Here is a 22,788-nt window from a genome sequence, read left to right as displayed (position 1 = left end):
TATTCATACTTTATTGAAAGTGTTTTCACATCAGAATTATCTGCACCATGTTTATTTAGAAGTTGACCAAGACCCCAACTTTTGGTGAACCTTTGGTCGTCTGGTTTGGACCAGAGTTAGCCTGACATGTTCACACCTGTCAAAATGGTCAAAACTTTAAAAAATTAATTGAGTACGCATCATATGATGTAGGTGTGAAAGCCACCTAAATGTAGAAAAGTCAAGTCGGAGCAAATAAAACCATTACCAATTTAATATCTAATAAAATATCTCAAAATTTTCAAAGGTTGACCATTTTTAATAGCAAAAAATTATGTCTTATCCATTTTGACATCAAAAAGCTATTCATACAATTTACTACCAAAAACATTTAACATAAATTATTAGAACCAATGTGATTACTTTTATACAAAGTAATGCCTACACACTAGCCAGCTATTTAAGCGTAAAAATAATAATAATAGAAGCCGAGGTTATCGTTTTTCCCGAGCTTCCCCTAATGCCTGTGTAATCTTATTTCAACAATCACTATATCAGAACAATAAAAATCAACCTGAAAGCCACATTGGTGCCACATATCAACAGAAAATAATTTGGTCTTCCACACTTCCCCACATCCACTTCCACACAGAAGTCAGTGGGTTAGACATCTCTAAGCTATCCAAGTCAAGCCTCAAGTATGAAAAATTTGGACTCGAGTCAGACTCAAAAGATTAATTTGAACAGATTCATGTTAATATGGTATCTTATCACAGCAATATCTCCTACATGTACATTAATAAAGATATGAATATTGTACAGAGGAGTGCTGCTATGTATGTCATTCCAGATATTTTAACTTATTTGCAAATTTCATGTTTAGATATTTCCATAATTTTAGATACTGAATACTTTTTTACTTAGATACTTTATATGATCACATTAGATGTACCTAGTTTTATCTTCTTTTCTTTTTTTTTTTTTAACTTGGAACACCTTATGTTCATATGTTGTGGATTCAACCAGGAGGAATTCCTGACATGTACTACAACCTTATCTGGTAGTCAGTAACCTTGAATTTTAAAAAGCGAACATAACCAGTTGGCTTGTTGTTTTGAAATTTCACATCAGGGTTAACATAAATATTTCAGTTTATGATCAGAGATGAGCTGGAAAGACAGCTAGCTATAAGTGACATTTGGAGGAAGGGGTAATTTCCTAAAATTGATAAAGTAGCTCTATAAGACCATCTATCCCTACTGACTGATCCTTCTTCTAAGGAATTTATTGGAAACTTGGTATTCTTGCTTGGCATCCTTGTAGAAGGTCACTATAGCTGTGTAGTGCATGGTCGGTTGTAAGATGTCAGTTGTAATGGTCGTTTGGTATGTCACTCTCTGCATGTCATGTAATAAATATGCCATTCCAGTATAAAATGCTGTGTTAGTGAACTATGGTTTGTTTATTTAGGGGGAAACGTAATTGATGGAATAACAAAAAGTGGAACGTAAATGTCTTTTTTACAATTACTTTGGAGATTACTTTTTGAGTTTAGTTATTCATTCATTGATGCATTACTAAATTCTTCAATGAAAGATTTCATCATTGTGCAGGTTAATTTAGGAACTTAGTTATTCATTCACTGATTCAAAACAAAATAAATAGTGAAATGTAATTAATGACTAATTTAACTTAAATTTTGCTAACTCTTGCCTATTTATTTATTAATTGCAAAATAATCACTCAACCAGACTATTCCACTCTGGTAGTAGAAGAACAGGCATGCAATACACACAAAACACTTCACTTCCCTCTACTGTCTATCCCTATGATGTGTATCAGATATGAAATAACAGTGGCACCACAGGGCAGCAGAAGTGACATATTGGTAGACAGTGGCAGCCATTTCAACCCACCCTCCAAAACTGTGACTACGGCACCAATTAAAAAGAAAGCTTTAGCTGAACATAAAGCAGAATAATAGAGCAGATTACATAAGTGCATTTAGCTTGACATTATTTTTCCATTGAAAGATGAACAAATATTTTATTTGATGAATAAGTTCATTTGAAACCCCCTTTTCCCCTAATCTGATGGACTAGGCAGAAAGATCTGGGTTCTGCACATGTGTCCCAGTGCTCCCCTGAGGAGAGCCTTTATTGGCCCTGGTATCACCTTCATTGACTCCTTTGGGGGTTGAAGAATGGTGGGTGCCCAGCTTACTTTTAATTGTGACTGTACCTGCATCACTGTTGATTTCCTCTGTATAAAAATTTCCCAAGTCAGGCATACTGAGTGCTCTAAGGTCTCGCACCCTGGTGCTGGAAAGGCTGGTATGCCCCTTGGCATGCTTATGCCGCAAGACAGATGGGGTATGAGAGGTAAGGCCTTCAGTCACCTTTGGAACTTCATACACAACTTTGTCCTGGGCCAGAGGAGCTGGCTTGAAGTCTGCAGCAGGCAGGTCAAAGTTTATCAGTGAAAGCCTTGAAGGAGTAGTTCCAACAATAGATGAGGGAGGTAAAGTAGAGTTAAGATTTTCCGCACAAGAACTAAAGCTTCTTCTAAGTGTACAGTCAACAGAGCTAACCAAGTCCATATAAGTGGACAGCCTCTGGTTATGTGGGGGCCTGCACGTTAGAGCATAAGACTGAATGTCAATGCATTTGACCACAGGCTTATCAAGGCTAGCAAGATTCTCAAAGGACTTTATCTTTTGTCGGACAGAGAAAGGATTGGGTTCCCCTGGAAAGGCAGCGTTTAGGGAAAAACTTTGTCTCTCTATTGCCTTTAGGTACAATCTAGACCTGCAAGACTTTAGGCCTTCATCTGTCTCAGCAATGGCCTCTTTAGGGTCACTGTTTATGATTGAACGTATTTCATTTACAGAATCTGATGAATTTAATATTTCTTTACAAGGAATGCTGTTTGTTTTTTCGATTTTAGGTATAGAGGGTAAAAGCACAGGTGCTAATCTTGTACCTGAGCTTCCACTGTTGTTATGGTGAAAAAACACCTTTTCAGGTGGAATACAATCCTTGGTAGCCAGTGTTCCTCTACGTGACGAAACTGGTGTATATGATGATTTTGACAGTCGAACCTCTATGAATGCCCTCTGAATTGCAGGCATCTCCACTTGGTCCTTTGGTTTGGTGACTACCAGAGACTTTTGCTGCCGTTGGTTTGATTGGACTCCATTTTTCATGTCAGATTGTGCCATCTCTGATTTACCATTTCTATGTGCTACATTTGAGCTACCCACAGGACTGGACTTGCTCTTATCTTGCCCTCTTTCACCACATTTGACAGAAATCTTATGTGTGTCAGGCTGTTTATTGATCTTCAAACTACTGAAAATGCCCTCTGTTTTGGCAGGTAGTTGGGATGACCGGACCGATAAAGCACAGGCTTTCCTAGGATCTGGACTATCTGCTCTGGTAGGTTTCACAGAAAGGTGAGCCTCTTTTTTGTTTTTACCTTTGATTATCAGACCCATTAATTTGGGAGCAATAGTGCTCTGTGTATTTGGAGATTTTCCGTGTAGTTTAATCTTGCTGTGCAATACAGGAGATTCTGAACTATTAGCCAATGTTGCCACTGATGCCCTGAGCAAGGTTTTAGTGGGGGTACTTGAGATCATTCTGTATGTTAATACAGCTTGGGCATTTTCTCCCTTGTCTTTTGTTGTTAAGGATGTTGCTGCTGTTGTGCTTGATCTGCTGTCGCTTGTGTTGAAAGTCTTTAATTTCAGCAAAGTTGAATGGAATGATTTCTGTGTATTAGACTGCCCCACTGAAGGTGTGATGTCATCATTCAACTTCGTTGTCCTTTCCTGACTGTGTGGGGATAAATTATGGGTGTCTAGTGTGGAAGTGTGACTGCTGCAAGTACTTTCGCATACAGGATTAGATGCTAGAGATGTCATGGCTTTGTCAAATAGCCCATTCATAGTACTGACATGGCATTTGGTTGACTCTGTGGAAGTCACAGGAGTTGTATCTTCACAGAGAGCTGCTTGGGATTCACCAGTGAGGTATGCATCTGAAGATTGTGAGACCTCTGGACTTTTGGTTGTTCTCCTGTCTTTGTTTCCCAGTGAAACAGCAGAATTCTGTGATAAATCAAAGGTCAGACCGACCATTGTGTTTTGACAGTTAAATGAGATGGTACTTTGAGGAGACACTGACGCATCTATTAATTTAGTTGGCTGAGCCTGGATCAGAGCATTAGGTTTACAGGCTTCACTCAAGCAAATCTCTACTTCTTCCTCATCAGAGTCTGGTCCTTTGGGATAACCACCCCTGATGGCTACTTCATCCACAATGTGGTTGCCCGCAAAGGCTGAGTCACTTTCTGAATCACTGTCTACCATATGGTAGACATTTTTAGAATTATCACCAGAGCTCTCCTTATTCAATCCAATAAGAAAGTTTTCATCTTTGAGATGAATGACGTTTCTGGAGTAACTGTTTAAGAATGTTTTCCCTGCAGGGAAGAGGCAACTTTTATTATCTTGTGCAGCCAAGCAGGAAAAGTCTGGAAGACTGATTTGAACGCCACTTCTTTCATTCTCTTGTGACGTCTGTGGTGTTGGCCAGCAGGGTACATTCTTATGTAATATTTCATAGGGGGAATTGGAGGCTGCATTTTTATCATGAGTGAGGCTTAGCTCTGAAATAAAAACATTGGTATTGGTGACAGGTATATGATGGTCATAACTTGTTTGGACTGAAGGCTTGGAATTTTTCAGTGGCGGGGTATTCTTTGGATTAGTACTCGCCTTCTCTCCTTCATCAACTGACTTCTGAGGTGGTGTAGTTGGGTCAATACTAGTGGCGCCATCACAGCCCCCAGATGACAATATCGAACGGGACAGCTGGTCTAAAGCTTCAGGGAGAAACAAAAATAAACAGTCAGGACCTTTTCTCAGACATGTTTGTAAATAGCATACATGTACAGCGGTAGCCATTTAAACAGATGACTCCAATTTGAGTGGTCTATAATTGAGTCTCTACTACTATTCCTACTATTAATACTCTCTTTAACCTATTAATTCTAAAAACTAAGAAAATGCCACTTCACTTTTCAATCTGAGAATCTTCCCCCACATTAGAATCAGAACCAGAATCAACTTTATTGGCCAAGTGTGCCTATGCACAAGAGGAATTTGACTCCGATTCACAGTAGCTTCTAGCACTTGCATACATCACTCACTCAAAAAAGAAAAGAAAACAAAGAAGAACAAGCAGAAGAAATAAACGGAACAACAAACAGGACATTGGAGGTAAGCATGCATGCACAACAGGTATGTCACCACTATACAGAGTTTGGTTATGGTTGATCAACAACCTATGCCCATATATTATACCATATTTCTTATATCATCACCTTCTTAAAATAATGGCCTCAGCCATATTTTCAAGTTTTCAAAAAACAGAATAAACTGACAAATTTTGTTTCAGTTTCAGTTTATTATCGTCACCTTTTTAAAATAATGGCCTAAGTCATATTTTCAATTTTTTCAAAAAACGTAACAAACTGAAACTGAAACAAAATTTGTCAGTTTATTCTGTTTTTTGAAAAACTTGAAAATATGACTTAGGCCATTATTTTAAGATGGTGACGATATCCTATATTGCCCATACACTATACCAATACCACAACTCCAGAACCCATCATGCCCGTATACAATACTATATATCAAAGAAAGTTGAATCAGTTCATCTGGACACAACGGTGACTGACAGATATATTCTATCACTCATCTAAGTGACCGTCTCAGTCTAAATGGACTGCAGGTATTCCCATCCTTATAAACAATACAGTGGCATAACGACGGAAACCAACAATCAGTTTCATATGCAAATATAGGCGTGACCATTAGGTAGAGATTCAATGGCCATGTGTACTAGTCACAGAAGATTTGGGAATGTTTGCAATCACAGCATTGTAAGATGGCGACAGATGTACCCCCCCCCCCCCGGTTCAGGGATGGTTTTTTACTCTTCACATAGATGGCCTCTTTGACTCAAACCAACGTTCCTCCCTATCAAGGATGTGAACATCCTCATCCTTGAAAGAGTGGCCACTGGCCTGTAGATGGTGTAGACTGTGGAGTCCTGGCCTGACGTATTAGCGCTCCTGTGTTGTGCCATCCTCTTGGCCAGCGTCTGTTTTGTTTCCCCGATGTACCCGTTCATTAAACACCTGGCTCTGTGCCCTCTGGAGTATCTTGTTAGCTCGGTGGCCCTTGACCGAAGCTTTCATTTGCAGGCTCTTAGGTGTAATCCCGCTCTGTCTGCATTAAGAGGGTGACTCTCTGGTGGTTCCTTAGTCTGCCATTTTATGCACCATTTGCTCATACTCACGTACAATTTTAAGGCAAGCCTCGCCGAAATGAGTCAAAATGTCTTTATGCATGCTGAATAATCCAGATAAGAAAATCAAAGAAAGCTGAATCAGTTCATCTGGACACAATACTATATACTCACATTATATTACACTATATTATCTTATATACCAAAAGTATACACTATATTCACCTACCACCCACCACAAAACTACATACTATATTATATACCTATGTTACAATCACAACAATAACAGCAATAATTTGTAACCAGTATACAGCAGTTGTATGAGTAGTCAGTAACAGCAAGACAGAATATGTATGCATAAACTAGAGGGAGGACAGCGGAATGGTGAGGAGTAGAGGTGATGAAGGTGAATGAGTTTAAAATACTTGGGGTCAACTGTTCAAAGTAACAGGGAGTGCAGAGGAGAGTTGAAGAGAGTGCAGGCAGGGTGGAGTGGGTGGAGAAGAGTGTCAGGAGCGATTTGCGGCAGAAGGGTACCAGAGCAAGAGTTAAAGGGAAGGTTTACAAGATGGTTGTGAGACCAGCTATGTTGTATGGTTTGGAGACACTGGCACTGCCGAAAAGACAGGAGGTGGGGATGGAGGTGGCATAGTTGAAGATGATAAGATTTTTGTTGGGAGTGATGATGAAGGACAGGATTGAGTATATTAGAGGGACAGCTCAGGTTGGACAGTTTGGAGGCAAAGCAAGAGAGGCAAGATTGAGATGGTTTGGACATGTGTGGAGGAGATATGATGAGTATATTGGGAAAATGATGCTGAAGACAGAGCTGCTAGGCAACAAGAAAAAAGGAAGGCCAAAGAGGACGTTTATCGATGTGGTGAGAGAGGACATGCAGGTGGCTGGTGTGACAGAGGAAGATGCAGATGACAGTGGCCACTCTTTCAGGGATGATAATGTGCACGTCCTTTATAGGGAGGAACGCTGGTTTGAATGGGTAGAGGCCATCTATGTGAAGAGGGGACAACCCTCCCTGAACCGGGATCCTTGAACACACCATCCCTGAACACATGACTCGGTGCCTACACATGACACAGAGCCTACACATGACAGTGCCTACACATAACACAGAGCCTACATATGACACAGTGCCTACACATGACACAGAGCCTACACATGACACAGTGCCTACACATGACAGTGCTTACACGACACAAAGCCTACACATGACACAGTGCCTACACATGGCACAGAGGCTACACATGACAGGGAGCCTGACATGACTCAGTGCCAACACATGACTCAGTGCCTACACATGACACAGAGCCTACATATGACACAGTGCCTACACATGACACAGAGCCTACACATGACACAGAGCCTGACATGACTCAGTGCCTACATATGACACAGAGCCTACACATGACAGTGCCTACACATAACACAGAGCCTACATATGACACAGTGCCTACACATGACACAGTGCCTACACATGACAGAGCCTACACATGACACAGAGCCTACACATGACAGTGCTTACACGACACAGTGCCTACACATGGCACAGAGCCTACACATGACACAGAGCCTGACATGACTCAGTGCCTACACATGACTCAGTCCCTACACATGACACAGAGCCTACACATGACACAGAGCCTAGTCATGACACAGAGCCTGGCATGACTCAGTGCCTACATATGACACAGAGCCTACATATGACACAGTGCCTACACATGACACAGTGCCTGCACATGACACAGAGCCTACACATGACTTAGTGCCTGCACATGACAGAGCCTACACATGACTTAGTGCCTACACATGACTTAGCTCCTACACATGACACAGTGCTTACACATGACACAGTGCCTAGACATGACTCAGTGCCTACACATGACACAGAGCCTGACATGACTCAGTGCCTACATATGACACAGAGCCTACACATGACAGTGCCTACACATAACACAGAGCCTACATATGACACAGTGCCTACACATGACACAGAGCCTACACATGACACAGTGCCTACACATGACAGAGCCTGCACATGACACAGAGCCTACACATGACACAGAGCCTACACGACACAAAGCCTACACATGACACAGTGCCTACACATGGCACAGAGCCTACACATGACACAGAGCCTGACATGACTCAGTGCCTACACATGACTCAGTGCCTATACATGACACAGAGCCTACACATGACAGAGCCTACACATGACACAGTGCCTACACATGACACAGAGCCTACACATGACACAGAGCCTGGCATGACTCAGTGCCTACACATGACTCAGTGCCTACATATGACACAGAGCCTACATATGACACAGTGCCTACACACGACACAGTGCCTGCACATGACACAGAGCCTACACATGACTTAGTGCCTGCACATGACAGAGCCTACACATGACTTAGTGCCTAAACATGACTTAGCTCCTACACATGACACAGTGCTTACACATGACACAGTGCCTAGACATGACTCAGTGCCTACACATGACACAGTGCCTAGACATGACTCAGTGCCTACACATGACACAGTGCCCACACATGACTCAGTGCCTACACGACTCAGTGCCTACACATGACTCAGTGTCTACACATGACATACACTACCGTTCAAAAGTTTGGGATCACCCAAACAATTTCGTGTTTTCCATGAAAAGTCACACTTATTCACCACCATATGTTGTGAAATGAATAGAAAATAGGGTCAAGACATTGACAAGGTTAGAAATAATGATTTGTATTTGAAATAAGATTTTTTTTACATCAAACTTTGCTTTCGTCAAAGAATCCTCCATTTGCAGCAATTACAGCATTGCAGACCTTTGGCATTCTAGCTGTTAATTTGTTGAGGTAATCTGGAGAAATTGCACCCCACGCTTCCAGAAGCAGCTCCCACAAGTTGGATTGGTTGGATGGGCACTTCTTTGAGCAGATTGAGTTTCTGGAGCATCACATTTGTGGGGTCAATTAAACGCTCAAAATGGCCAGAAAAAGAGAACTTTCATCTGAAACTCGACAGTCTATTCTTGTTCTTAGAAATGAAGGCTATTCCATGCGAGAAATTGCTAAGAAATTGAAGATTTCCTACACCGGTGTGTACTACTCCCTTCAGAGGACAGCACAAACAGGCTCTAACAGGTACTATTTAATGAAGATGCCAGTTGGGGACCTGTGAGGCGTCTGTTTCTCAAACTAGAGACTCTAATGTACTTATCTTCTTGCTCAGTTGTGCAACGCGGCCTCCCACTTCTTTTTCTACTCTGGTTAGAGCCTGTTTGTGCTGTCCTCTGAAGGGAGTAGTACACGCCTGTGTAGGAAATCTTCAATGCCAACAGATGCCATGATATGTCACTTGTTGGACAGAAAACAAACTCTATCTCACTGTGGCCCCAGAGATGCAGAAATGATCATGAACAACTGCAGGTGTTTTTCAGTGCTATCACTGCTGCAGATAAAGAGACAAGACTCTGCGAATTATCCCTTTAAAGTTCTAGTAAGCACTCATTTTAGCCTGTCTATCTGCTCATATTTTGAAGGGAAAAAAAGTGAGAAAAGGGTTAGAAAGATAGAGGACAGTGGTGGTGTGGGGGACTGATGGTAGCAGTGCTATAGTAGAACAACACATCTCAGCCTCTCACAAGTCAAGCCAGAGAGTTTAGTTGGCTAACACTGGCCAGCCACCTTTCTACTCGGTTAATAATTTATTGGTCCAATGCAGTGGACCCCATATATGCTGGCTACTTGAAATGGGTCTCAGCATCTTTGCATATAAGAAGTAGGCAAATTGGAGGGTTAGGGTTTGAGTGTAATGTGCATTTTACCCCGAAGGGAGAAAAGTATGTATGTTTTTTCCCCCCAAAAGCAGCTGTGTGATGCACCTTGTGTTCTTATTGAATTTATCATGAGGGCAATCAGTTCTACTATCCTGGGCCCAAAGATGAAAAAAAAAAAGAATACCTCACCTTAATAACATAACAAAATTTGCCACTCTTGTTTTCCTTCACCAATAAACATCAAACAGCAATGTCCATTTTGAGCAAAATGACCCTTCAAACGTGCCCAATCAATAAAGCAATCTAATACAAACCAAAAGAAAGAAAGCTTCAGGGTAAGGGGGTAGGAGGAAACTATGCTGGAATCTACTGTTAGCTACTAGAAGTTAAGATGATAGGTAAGAGAAGATATTCACCATGGATACAATGCCAGCTGCTTGCAATTCCCTTTGGGGATGTGATGGGTGCTGCCAGCAAGGTAAGAGGGATCCTACATCTTTGGGCAGCATTAAAGGGAAAAAATACTATCGATTTAAGGACTTAATCATGCCTCAATATTAATATTAACCAGTTAATATTATTAATTAATATATCAATAATAATAATTAATTAATAATGATTAATAACTAATATATTATCAATCAATTCGTTAATATTAATTAATTAATTAGTACGTGGTTAATTTCTAGTCAAAGCTTGTGTTCAGTACTCACGATGGCAACAAAAGGTAATATAACCAGACGAGATTCCAAGTCATTCTTCTTTTTTTTTTTTTTGCTTAATTTTTATGCTACATTGTGCAGTTTATGGAACATATATAAGAAGCCAGGGCAAAATTTTAAGGTCAAAAGGTATTGCCTGATATCGTACTTACTATTATTACTCAAACTCTACTCGCAAACTCATATAACCTAAGCCTAAAATAAATCATAGTATTTCTTTCAACGAGGTGGCATCATGAACTTTTACAACATGTTTTAACATGTATCAATTGTACACTACAGTTGCATTTAATTTCAGGTTATTTGAGGTTAACAATGATTGAGAAAAGGTAATTAAATTATTTTTGATTAAAAGATTGACAGCTGCATCACAGAAATGAAAGCCAATACATTTACATCTGAAAATGATACAAAATAATTTTCTAATGAAAGATTTTTTTTTTTTACATTTAAAATAAATAACTCCTATGAACTTTCTCCTTATGAACATTTCTCAATTGTCAGCCTTGTTTGGAGAGCAGATGGTTCAGATAAAAAATGAATGATGATTAAAAAAAAGATAAAAATTGAACAACCAAAAATGTACACTCACTGGCCACTTTATTAGGTACACCTTGCTAGTACCGGGTTGGACCCCCTTTTACCTTCAGAACTGCCTTAATCCTTCGTGGCATAGATTCAACAAGGTACTGGAAACATTCCTCGAGAGTTTGGTCCATATTGACATGATAGCATCACGCAGTTGCTGCAGATTTGTCGGCTGCACATCCATGATGCGAATCTCCCGGTCCACCACATCCCAAAGGTGCTCTATTGGATTGAGATCTGGTGACTGTGGAGGCCATTTGAGTACAGTGAACTCATTGTCCTGTTCAAGAAACCAGTCTGAGATGATTCGAGCTTTATGACATGGTGCGTTATCCTGCTGGAAGTAGCCATCAGAAGATGGGAACACTGTGTTCATAAAGGGATGGACATGGTCAGCAACAATACTCAGGTAGGCTGTGGCGTTGACACGATGCTCAATTGGTACTAAGGGGCCCAAAGTGTGCCAAGAAAATATCCCCCACACCATTACACCACCACCAGCAGCCTGAACCGTTGATACAAGGCAGGATGGATCCATGCTTTCATGTTGTTGACGCCAAATTCTGACCCTACCATCCGAATGTCGCAGCAGAAATCGAGACTCATCAGACCAGGCAACGTTTTTCCAATCTTCTATTGTCCAATTTTGGTGAGCCTGTGCGAATTGTAGCCTCAGTTTCCTGTTCTTAGCTGACAGGAGTGGCACCCGGTGTGGTCTTCTGCTGCTGTAGCCCATCTGCCTCAAGGTTCGACGTGTTGTGCGTTCAGAGATGCTCTTCTGCATACCTCGGTTGTAATGAGTGGTTATTTGAGTTACTGTTGCCTTTCTATCAGCTCGAAACAGTCTGGCCATTCTCCTCTGACCTCTGGCATCAACAAGGCATTTTCGCCCACAGAACTGCCGCTCACTGGATATTTTCTCTTTTTCGGACCATTGTCTGTAAACCCTAGAGATGGTTGTGCGTGAAAATCCCAGTAGATCAGCAGTTTCTGAAATACTCAGACCACCCCGTCTGGCACCAACAACCATGCCACGTTCAAAGTCACTTAAATCACCTTTCTTCCCCATTCTGATGCTCGGTTTGAACTGCAGCAGATCGTCTTGACCATGTCTACATGCCTAAATGCATTGAGTTGCTGCCATGTGATTGGCTGATTAGAAATTTGTGTTAACGAGCAGTTGGACAGGTGTGCCTAATAAAGTGGCCGGTGAGTGTATAATCCCAATCAGTATACCTCTAACTTTTTACACTGTACCATGAATTAAATGGATTCAAACTAAGACAGGCTTCTATTAAACACCAAATTACCTCGAACAGCCAAACCCATCTTTCTTAGTGACTGAATATAGTTATAGTTAATATCTTTCAGAAGGCGCATGAATGTAAATCTAAATAGCACCACACTACTGCTGAATGAGTGTTGCATATTCCAAAAAGACACTTTCCTGAAATAAATGAAACTTACATTATAATATTTGAGTCTTACCTGATACCGCTCTCTTGATTTCCAAGGAAAGTATAATAGGAAGGTTATGTATGAGGTCACAGATCTCCTGATAGGTAGAAGAACAGACCAGTCTTTCTCCAATTGCAACAATTTCATCTCCAACACTAATTTTGCCCTTGGATTCCTGGAAGGATAAGGTCATAAAAAAAGGAAACAGTAACATCTGCAATTAAGTTAAAAAAAAATACCCCTATCAGTTGTCTTGGGATTTAACCTTTATTACAGACTGCAATTGGTAGTATTTATTGGAATAACATGGAAGTGTAGCAGTTGAGACATACCCTTTCTGTAGCTCCTCCAGATCTAATCCCAGAGATGACCACCGTCAGTGGGCATGAAATGATCTCCAGGTCAAGGCCAAATGATTCCTCCTCATGTCTCTTCAGGACCACTGTGTACATCCTATATGCACCTGCCTGATCATTGGTCTCCCCCATTTTACAATGTTGATTGTGTATCAACTGCCCTGGTGTCGTGGGGAGCATCCCTCCAGACTGTGGGGCTTTGGCAAAGGACTGGACTGAGTCCAACGCTGAGAAAGAGTCCCCATCTTTCAGCTTTGGTTGCTGGGGCGTGTTCGGTGCCTCAATGCTCATCATGTGTTTGATATGGGTTACAGCTTTGTCTTCCAACTTAAGGAAGTGCTTTAATTCTGTCAGTCCACCATCTCGGCTGGTACAGTTATTTTTGTTAACAGCCAAGTTACTTGACCCAGAGCCAACATTAACTGGAAAAACATCATCCTGTTTAAAGGGAGAGAGGGGCAGGATGGGTGATTCAAAGCCCGATTTTCTTTTGATGCCTTCCTCAGACTCAAGGAAACTATTATAGTGCAGTGTGGGTATCTCAATACTCCCATTTCGGCTATCTACCTCCAATGATGAAGTAGCAAATACACTGCTAGAGTCATTGTCAGATAAGTGGGTTATCTGGGCTTCACTGGAGACAAGAGCCCTGAGTTTTGCTACCCTTTGGTGGGACAAGTTGAACCCAGCTGCATCAGGGTCCTCTTCATCATCACTAAGCTCGTCCCCATAACACATAACCCATCGCTGGCGGAGAAGTGGGCTCCGAACTGAGTTGGGGCTATTTCCAACACTCTGCTGATGTGCTGCCTCCACATGGTGATTCACTAAACCAGGAGCCTTGCTTTCTGATTGATGGTACACAAAATCGTTCTCCACTCCTAAATAAAAAGGCAAGAGGTGAGACAGACCAAGGAGGCAAGGATTAGACTTTGATGATACTTTCTATAGATAACATGCTTTAATCAAATAACTTATTAGGTAGTTAGATTATTTCTGGTCAACGACAACATAATTTACTGGTTCCAAAATATTATTTTTGTTATTGGCTATGTTATCAATTTTTAAGAAATCAAGGTGCTCCATTGGCACAGTGGACTAATATGCTAGCGTCTCAAAACTAGGGTTCACAGTTTACATCCTGGTGTTGCCTTGGCTGGGTATCACATGGATAACAATGCACAATGGCAATGTTCCAGTGTTGAGAACCGGAAGAGCTATTATGTCTCGCCCTTGCAATTAGTAACTTAAGCTGGTCGTGGGGCATCTGTACGGCTGCAGAAGGATCTGGTGGGTGGAGCGTGTGACTCCAAACATTACATTCTCCCAAAGTAACCTCTAAGTGAATCGAAGCTGTTCGCTGGTCACGTATATTATTATTATTATTGTTATTATTATTACTATTTATCCCACTCATGGTAATGCACAGCTCCAGACAGAAACAAGCAATTCATAATCAAACACAAATCAATTTACACCACAAATTTACACAATTTACACATATATATAGGAAGACACGAGGGGAAGTCAATGCCATCCCAAGCCATTGCAGAGTTGTGTGTTAGTGGGACCTTAGTAGAATAAGGAATTGGACCTACCAAACTGGGATGAGAAGGGAATCCACACACACTCCCCCGCCCCCCCAAGGGATGACAACAGATTACAATGAGACTCTTTATCAGGGATGGATTTGGCTAATAAATGTATCCAGGGCCATAGCCAGGGCAAAATTTTAACTGAGGTCCAGAAGCATAAGAAAAAAAAATCCAAGGAAAATTTGAGTTTCAAACTTTATAATTTCCTGCATTCTGATGAATTTTTAATGCATTTAATGCATTTTTAATCACAATGTAATTTACAAACAAGCAAATCATCTTTTGGACAAATCATTGAAAATGTCCTGAAAAAAGTTTATCTTAACTATTTTCTAAAATAAATGAGTAAATAAAATAAGTAACACACAACAATCTGACTGCCAATGATTACTCGTCTACATTTTGCTCCTGCCCACGCTACAGTGCAGATGGTTTTGCTCTTGCTCTCCGCTTTGCTCTTTGATTGTATTTTGTTGTTACTTTTTGCTACTGTTGGCTACTTCTCAGCGAGCAGTACTCAACTATAACAACTAGATTATTTGTAAAAGTGACCACAGTTTTCATGGAGTTTTCAGAGCGCATCTCTTTGAAGAAAAGAGACCCTGTCCACGGCTGAGGCTGAAACACTATGCGCCCCCCGCTGGGAACTAGACTGGCTTTTCTTTGTGGAGATTGTTTTCAATTCTGGTCGTGTGAGGAATTAATGTGGATAAATCGACGTATGAGGCACTGGAATATATTAACTAGACTGAGGCTTCAAAAGACATCTTGCGAAAAGATGTCTGAAGGTCATGACATTCACCTATTGGCCAATTAAATAATGAATGTCAATTGAATGTCAAGAAATAACGACAACTTAACAGAAACAAGTTGGAGAAAGTTGTGACTAGCTACTCTGTAAATTGGGAGAAGGATGCTGAAGATGGAGTTGCCAGACAGGAAGAGAGAAAGGCCAAAGAGGAGGTTTATGGACGTGGTGAGGGAGGACATACAGGTGGTTGAGGAAGAGATGGAAACGGATGATCCGCTGTGGTGACCCCTAACAGGGAGCAGCCAAAAGAAGCAGAGGAAGAAGAAGATTTACCTAGGGTGACCATATTTTGGTTTTCAAAAATGAGCACACTAGATAGTAGACACTAAAATGTTACTCACTGTTGGTAGGCTCTTGTTGTTCTTATCCATCTGCCTATCAGATGTGACAGAAACACAGTCGCTCATAACTGAGGAATAAGTTCTAACTGCTTGAAATGAGTCTTATTTGGCAGATCGATAAGACCATAGGGCCTACAGAGAATTCCCTTAGTTATGTTGACTGTTCTGCCTAGGCTATGCTCTAATTTAGTTTAATAAGATGTGTTTGCAGGGGGATTTATAACGATGTCAAAACATTTTCGTTCACAAAATAAAATCATGTTCATTCACATGCATATATCATGCAAAACGTCAACCTGAGAGGGAAAAAAATTTACCGAGGTCCAGACCTTGGCGACCTCATTCTGGCTACAGGGGTGAATGTATCAAGGGGTAGAAAATACCATGTGGCTGAGTGGAGGCATCCACAGAGGAGCTGTAGCTCTTGTGGGGCAGTATGTCAGCATCCCCAGAAGTCAAAAGCATGGATTCAGACAGGGACATATGGCTGGCAGCTTCCTGGGAGAAGTACTGGGCCAGCTCGCTCTCTGAGCTTAGGGACCCTTGCTGCATATGTAATAAAAAATACAAGAAAAAAGATAAAAGGAAAATTGAGGAACAGGTGAAATTCCATTTATGCATTTCTTTATTCACCCTTTCTTTTGTAAATGGTCTGTCTTATTTTGGCTTGACATTAGTTCATAAGTAAGACATAAGTATTTCTGGCAGTATTTAAACAGTGCCTTATGACCATTTCCATGAGTTCAATATCTGCCATTAAATAATCTAAAGGTCACTTAGGAAGTGACCATGCTAAATAATACATACCCTACTAGCAGGTTCAAGGAATCTCTTCATTGTCCAGCTGAGATCTGGAGAGCCTTCCACCTGCTTACAGCTCACTGTTGGGGAGGCAGTCTTGGAGGAGAGACCTACACATTCAAAGGCCATATTAAAAGCAGCTACATGATCTTATTTAGCCCCCCCCCCAAAAAAAAACCACTTGCTCCCATTGTGCAATTTAGGTAATTGCCAGCACAATGGTTGTGGAACATGGAACAACATGGAATTCAAACTGTGGCCTCCTGAAAGGTGCATTGATAGAGGTTTGCAGCCAAAACAACATTGCAAAAATTCTGCAAGAGAAAAATAAATGAAGGAGAAGAGATTCAGACCTAAAGTGTGAGACTGGTGTCCATCATTGCTCATGCTGCCCCTGTGAGTGGATTGAGCTATGATACGATCCATCTCTTGCTCTGACATCTGAAAAAAGAAGTATACAATGAAGGGAGTATATCCATTCTTAAAAACTGTATTAAACTGTTAAAAATATAACTTTGATATTAGGTGAATTTTTCCCCAAAATGCCTTTAATGTATTTGATTTGAGAGAGGACTTGCACTTCCAACTCCAACATGTTTTCTTTAATGAGATCTCAAGGTGGCACAAAGGCACACAAGTTCATAAACATACAACCCAAGATCATTTATGTAGATGACGAATGGTTCTTTCTTCACAAATTTTCATATGAGTACAACAACCAGTACAGGAAAAAGAAAGTTTGATTCTCTCCTAAACATTTAAATTATTTTTGGGAACTCACACTACTGCATGAAGTTTTTTTCATGAGTTTACGATAAGATTTTTCTCAAAAACTTCTACATAGTCCATGGGTACTCTTAAGCTACAAAAACATTGTCAGTGATTATCTCATGAAACCTGTCACATCAAAGATGACAACAATAAATCCAGACCGAAACTGGAACTTCTTCTGCTCAGAATACTTTACCAAAATATCCATGATACACTTTTGAATATTTAGTGGAATATTCCTGAATCTACAAGAGTTTTATTTAATTGAGCACAGAACAGACAGACAAAAATTTTTTTATGGCACACATGGAATTCTGCATATTCAAAGAAACAACTTGAAATATCAGCAATCAAGGTTAATGAAACATGTGACAGAGGCATTTCTAAGTGACTTCCAGTTAACGGCTTGTAAACGTAAGAACTGCAGTTGCAGTTTGGAATACGAATTCGTTGTCCCAAACCCCAAACCTTTTACCCTTCCCTATTCTTTCTCTGTCATTCCATCTCAGTAAAAGGTTGGGGTTTTTTTTAAATCTCCAGTGAGAGATAACTGACCGTTCTATAGTAAAGTCACTGTAGAGCAAGAATTTTTTTTTTTTTGGGAAAGCCTAAACAACTAATGACCCAGGATGATCAACATATGTAACGTGGGAGGGTAGGAGAATGAGGGAGCGCTGCCGGGCTTTCACATTTCACATTGTCCTTGGATGAGATGTTAAACTGAGGTCCTGACTCACTGTGGTCATTAAAGATCCCATGGCACTTGTCACAAAGATTAGGGGGTTCCCTGGTGTCCTGGCAAAATTCCTGACCTGGCTCTCTCCATCTGGCCACCTAATCACCCCCCTTGTAATTCGCTCAATGATTCCTTCATCTCCACCTAAAGCTGATGTGTGGTGTGTGTGTTCTGGTGCAAAATGGCTGCCGTGCATCACCCAGGTGAGTGCTGCATATTGGTGGTGGTTGAGGTGACTTTCCCCCCCTCAATATGAAGTGCTTTGGGTGTCAAGATAAAGCGCGATATAAATGTAATCGATTAAAGGTTGGCATGTGGGCACATAATTACTAGCAACGTAAGCATGTTACATACTATATTAACCTATTCATCGCTCTGTGTATTGTATACCACAAACCATGATGATACAATGTGCATGTTTTCTGTGCAATACCAGCTAGCTTAACCCACAGAGTTTTGTCAAGGAGCTTTTTTCCAAAAGGTTATTTTATTCATCAATGCTGTATTTTTGGGCATGTCATTGTTTTCATTCAGGCAAAACATTTGATATGTGCTATAACATCAGCTTCAAAGATAGGCTCCAGCATCCCACAGCCCTGAGAGCAGGATAAGCGGTTTGGATAATGAATGGATGGATGGATGGCTAAATATTTAAGTAACAAGAAAAAAAGAGGACTAAAATCAAATCCATGTCAAATATCTAGTGCAGGGTTTCTCAAAATTTGTGAGGCCAGGGAACCCTTTTACAGGGGAAAAAAAATTCTAAGGACCCTCTCATAATTGTAACACCAATTAAGCATATGCTTACTACCATTTGTACTCTTAGATGCCATTGGAATGATTTGTATTCTAAAACTTTTCAACCTAAATACTTCAGACCTGTTTCATACTAATAAACAGAAATACGTTCCAATTTGAATCATGTTAAACCACTTACGCCCAGTGGGTGGCAGTAATGGACACTATATGCTTGATTTATTGGCGCAAATGTCCCCATCCGCAGACAGGCACTTTTTAATGATACGCACAATTTTATAATTTATAGAAAATTATTTCGTGGAACCCCTGGTTGTGAGTCGTGAACCCCACTTTGAGAACCACTGAGCTGGTATATATTTTTTCCCTTTTTCTCCCCAGTTTTACAAACCCCAATTCCAATGAAGTTGGGATGCTGTGTAAAATCTAAATAAAAACAGAATACAATGATTTGCAAATCCTTTTCAACCGATATTCAATTGAATACACTACAAAAGCCAAGATATTTAATGTTCAAACTGATAAACTTTATTGGGTTTTTTTTATGATGCCTGCAACACGTTCGAAAAAAGCTGGGACAGGGGAATGTTTACCACTGTGGTGGACACGTATTGGGGACAGAATTCAACCCAGGAACTAAGGGTTAAGTCATGGTTGCCCTGGCAGGTTAACGCAGGGTTAAGTTATGGTTGTCCAGCCTGTTTTCTGGTTATTCTTGCCACCTCCGCTCAGTCGAGCTGTGGTTTGGTTGTCTCTCTGATTTACCGTGGATTAAAGAAAGTTGCCTACACGGCTAAAGTGTGAACCTACGGTCTTCTCCGTTCCTTCGGCTCTACACTGGTGACCCCGACGTCGGTTTTTGGATAAGTTTTCTGAAACCACACACATTATGGCTACGAACGCCGTTGCAATTAAACTGCCAGAGTTTTGGGAGTCTTCCGCGGCTAAGTGGTTCGCGCAGGCTGATAGACCATGGGCCAGACGATATTTCGGTACACTCAAGGTGGCAAAACTTACTTATAATTTTTGAAAGGATCCATGTCTGTAGATGATATTTTGGTATGATAACCATTCCTGAGTGGCAGCTGTATCACAGTTATCAGCTCATGAAGTTAACCACCCACTAAACTAAATTGCATTTTAGACGCTGGTGCATATCCTGGTTTAGCCTCATGGTCAGGACATTTTTCAATGTTCTATAATATTGTCTTTGGTATCATTTTAAAGGGGACCTTCTTAGCTTTCATTCAAGCCCTGTTGTGGATATTTCTCACAAATATAGAGGTCACTTGAGCTCTTCAACCCGTCAATAACACACATCTTTCTGCAATTTTCGCCTAAACTATATACTTTCTTTTAGCCCTGTGGCATCTAGGAATATCAGGGACACAAAACACAAAAACTGGAATACTCACAGGACTGTAAAGATTCAGGAAATGTATAATATACTCATACTATTTCATTGTGTGAGGTGATTGTGAGCCTTAAATGAGAACTAGACCAAAGCCAGTTAGGTCACAAACTGGTCTCTATACATTTGTTTAAATACACAATCAAAATACATGATAAAAAGGAATACCATAGTGAGGTAATGAACTATTTTAATATTTTAAACAACATTGACATTTACATATACTTAGTCAATGATACATGTAATCCCATATCATTAGTGGGTATATGTAATGGTAATGGGTAGGGTAATGGGTATATGTGAATATGGTTACATTATTGTTATCAAGCTCTGGGTAACCAAGTCCAGAATCAACATCCTGTGCATCAATAGACTACTACCACAGTAATACCATCAGAATCATCACACTGTCATTCATCAAACTGCTCGTTTCTCTCATCATCTGACTCCCCAAGTTCAAAGTCCAGTTCTGGACCATCCTGCTGTTTTTGGTTACTGCAGGTCTGTAACCTGCACATGTCTGTGCATGGAAGTCCATTTGACAGGCACATGCAGCTTGGCATTTTGCATGAATGCACACACTTGCATGTTAGCATTTCCAAGACCACATCTGGTGCAGGTGGGGAGCGCATCCAGTAAATGGCCAGCTTGCTTTCATCGTCTGTCCATCCATACTCAGTAGGGCTTGGCACCACAGGGTTAGCCTGCAGACAGCACTTCCATATTGCTGCCTGATAGTTGGCTCGTTGAACATGCATAAAGAGACAGTCTCTACATGGTGGCAGCTGGCTGGACTCAACCTCTCCCCTTTTGGTGCAGAAGAGCTGGTAACGCAGTTTGTTCACCTCAGCAGTGCTGCTATTAGCAACATACATCCGACAGGTGAACTGCTCAATTTTCTGGAATAGCTCATCACTCACATTCCATGTCTGTCCCAATTGACTAAAAGTCTCTTGGCAGGAAGTGTGCTTTCTCACTATCTTCAGGGCATTCAGCTTCCCTCGACCAGCGAATGCACTGACAGTGTCGCAGCCTGTGAAGGCATGTAAGCCAATTAGGCTGTCACAGATGCTGTCTCCAAGTGAACTTGCCAGTTTGGTGATGTCGACAAACCGTGTGCGGTTCTGAGTCCCACACTTCTGGTAGATGGGACAGATGATGTCCTTCTGGAAGCCAAGACAAAGCACCATGACATCAGTGTCCTCAGCTGTGACGATAACTGACTTTGAGCCCGCATTTGCTGCATGCAATGCATGCAGGAGCAGACGGGTGTCAGCTTCTTCATGTGTGGAGTGCAGTTCTGCTGCTTCCTCACACCCATCTTCTGTCAACTTGTAGCAGGTTTCCTCACAGGTCATGTACAACACCTTGCCATGCAGCATAGCTCTGTATCGTGGGAGTTTCCACTCTTCCACCAGAAACTTGATGAGACTGGTCTTGTTGGAGGAACTGCACAGAAATTTTCTCCACTGCTGGACGTGGTGTCCCCCTGCAAGATTCTTGTACTGGAGAGTGATGTCTCCACCCCGGTTCAGTCGTTCAGCATCTTTGATCGAAGTCTGGTGATAGACATCAAAAACAACATCAATCCTCCCACTCTGTGCTCCCTCATGGAGGACCTGGGTCAAGGCTGACTCTGCCACCTGTGCAAAGGTTTTGTTGTTGCCATTCATTTTTTGGACCAGGCTCATCCCATCAATGATGGAAGTAGATGGGATTGGGATGTCTTCTGCAGGAGATACATTCTTTTCAAGCTCTCTGGCAAGTGCAGCCTTGTTTGTTTTTCGTAAGGACCCATCAGCATTTGCCAGTGCCCATGGTAGTGGGCCCAATGGGTAGGCAAGGACATCCTTCAGATTCACCTTCCTGCTTTCAGCCACCAGGATCATGTGACTGAAAAGGTTTCTATCTGCCTTCAGAACCACATCCTGTGCTTTCTTTCCATGAGCTTGTTTTGTGCTGACATTGGAGAATGTTTTCAGACTTTGCTTGGTCATCTTGTCGTGGAATTTCACAGGTGGTGGGTCTGCATCTAACCTTGTTTGCTGGAATGCTTGGTAGGCCTCTTCTCCTTTCTCAAGAGCTCTCAAGAGATCTATGGTCACATCAGGTGGAGCCATGTTGCCAGTGGAGAGGCTAACCAAATCAATCTCATCAGGGGACATAGGATTGAGCCAGTTATTCTCCATAAGGTCCATGACAGACTGGACATCTGCTTCATCTCTCTTGATCCTTGGACTCTGTAGATCTGGATGAGACCATTTGCACCTGCCTTGACCTGTCAGGTCTCTCAGCTGTCTGAGGTACATGCTTCTATACTCAGCTGTGAGATAATATTTGGTCACAG

At 41.3% G+C, this 22,788-nt stretch overlaps 1 protein-coding gene across 1 annotated transcript in view; it reads right to left on the bottom strand.

Annotated features, from left to right (window-relative positions):
* Positions 1 to 22,788, bottom strand: part of pdzd2 (PDZ domain containing 2) — a 114,151-nt gene continuing 91,363 nt past the window's right edge. The window contains 6 exon segments of the mRNA XM_056279160.1: positions 1 to 4,866; positions 12,894 to 13,038; positions 13,196 to 14,100; positions 16,350 to 16,512; positions 16,774 to 16,877; positions 17,121 to 17,208. Of these exon segments, the coding sequence (XP_056135135.1) occupies positions 2,078 to 4,866; positions 12,894 to 13,038; positions 13,196 to 14,100; positions 16,350 to 16,512; positions 16,774 to 16,877; positions 17,121 to 17,208 (4,194 nt within the window). The 3' untranslated portion in view covers positions 1 to 2,077.

Source organism: Lampris incognitus, chromosome 1, assembly GCF_029633865.1.
Source record: "Lampris incognitus isolate fLamInc1 chromosome 1, fLamInc1.hap2, whole genome shotgun sequence".
Lineage (NCBI taxonomy): Eukaryota > Metazoa > Chordata > Actinopteri > Lampriformes > Lampridae > Lampris > Lampris incognitus.
Note: the sequence above shows the minus strand (reverse complement) of the source record. Positions and strands in the feature narration are given on the sequence as shown.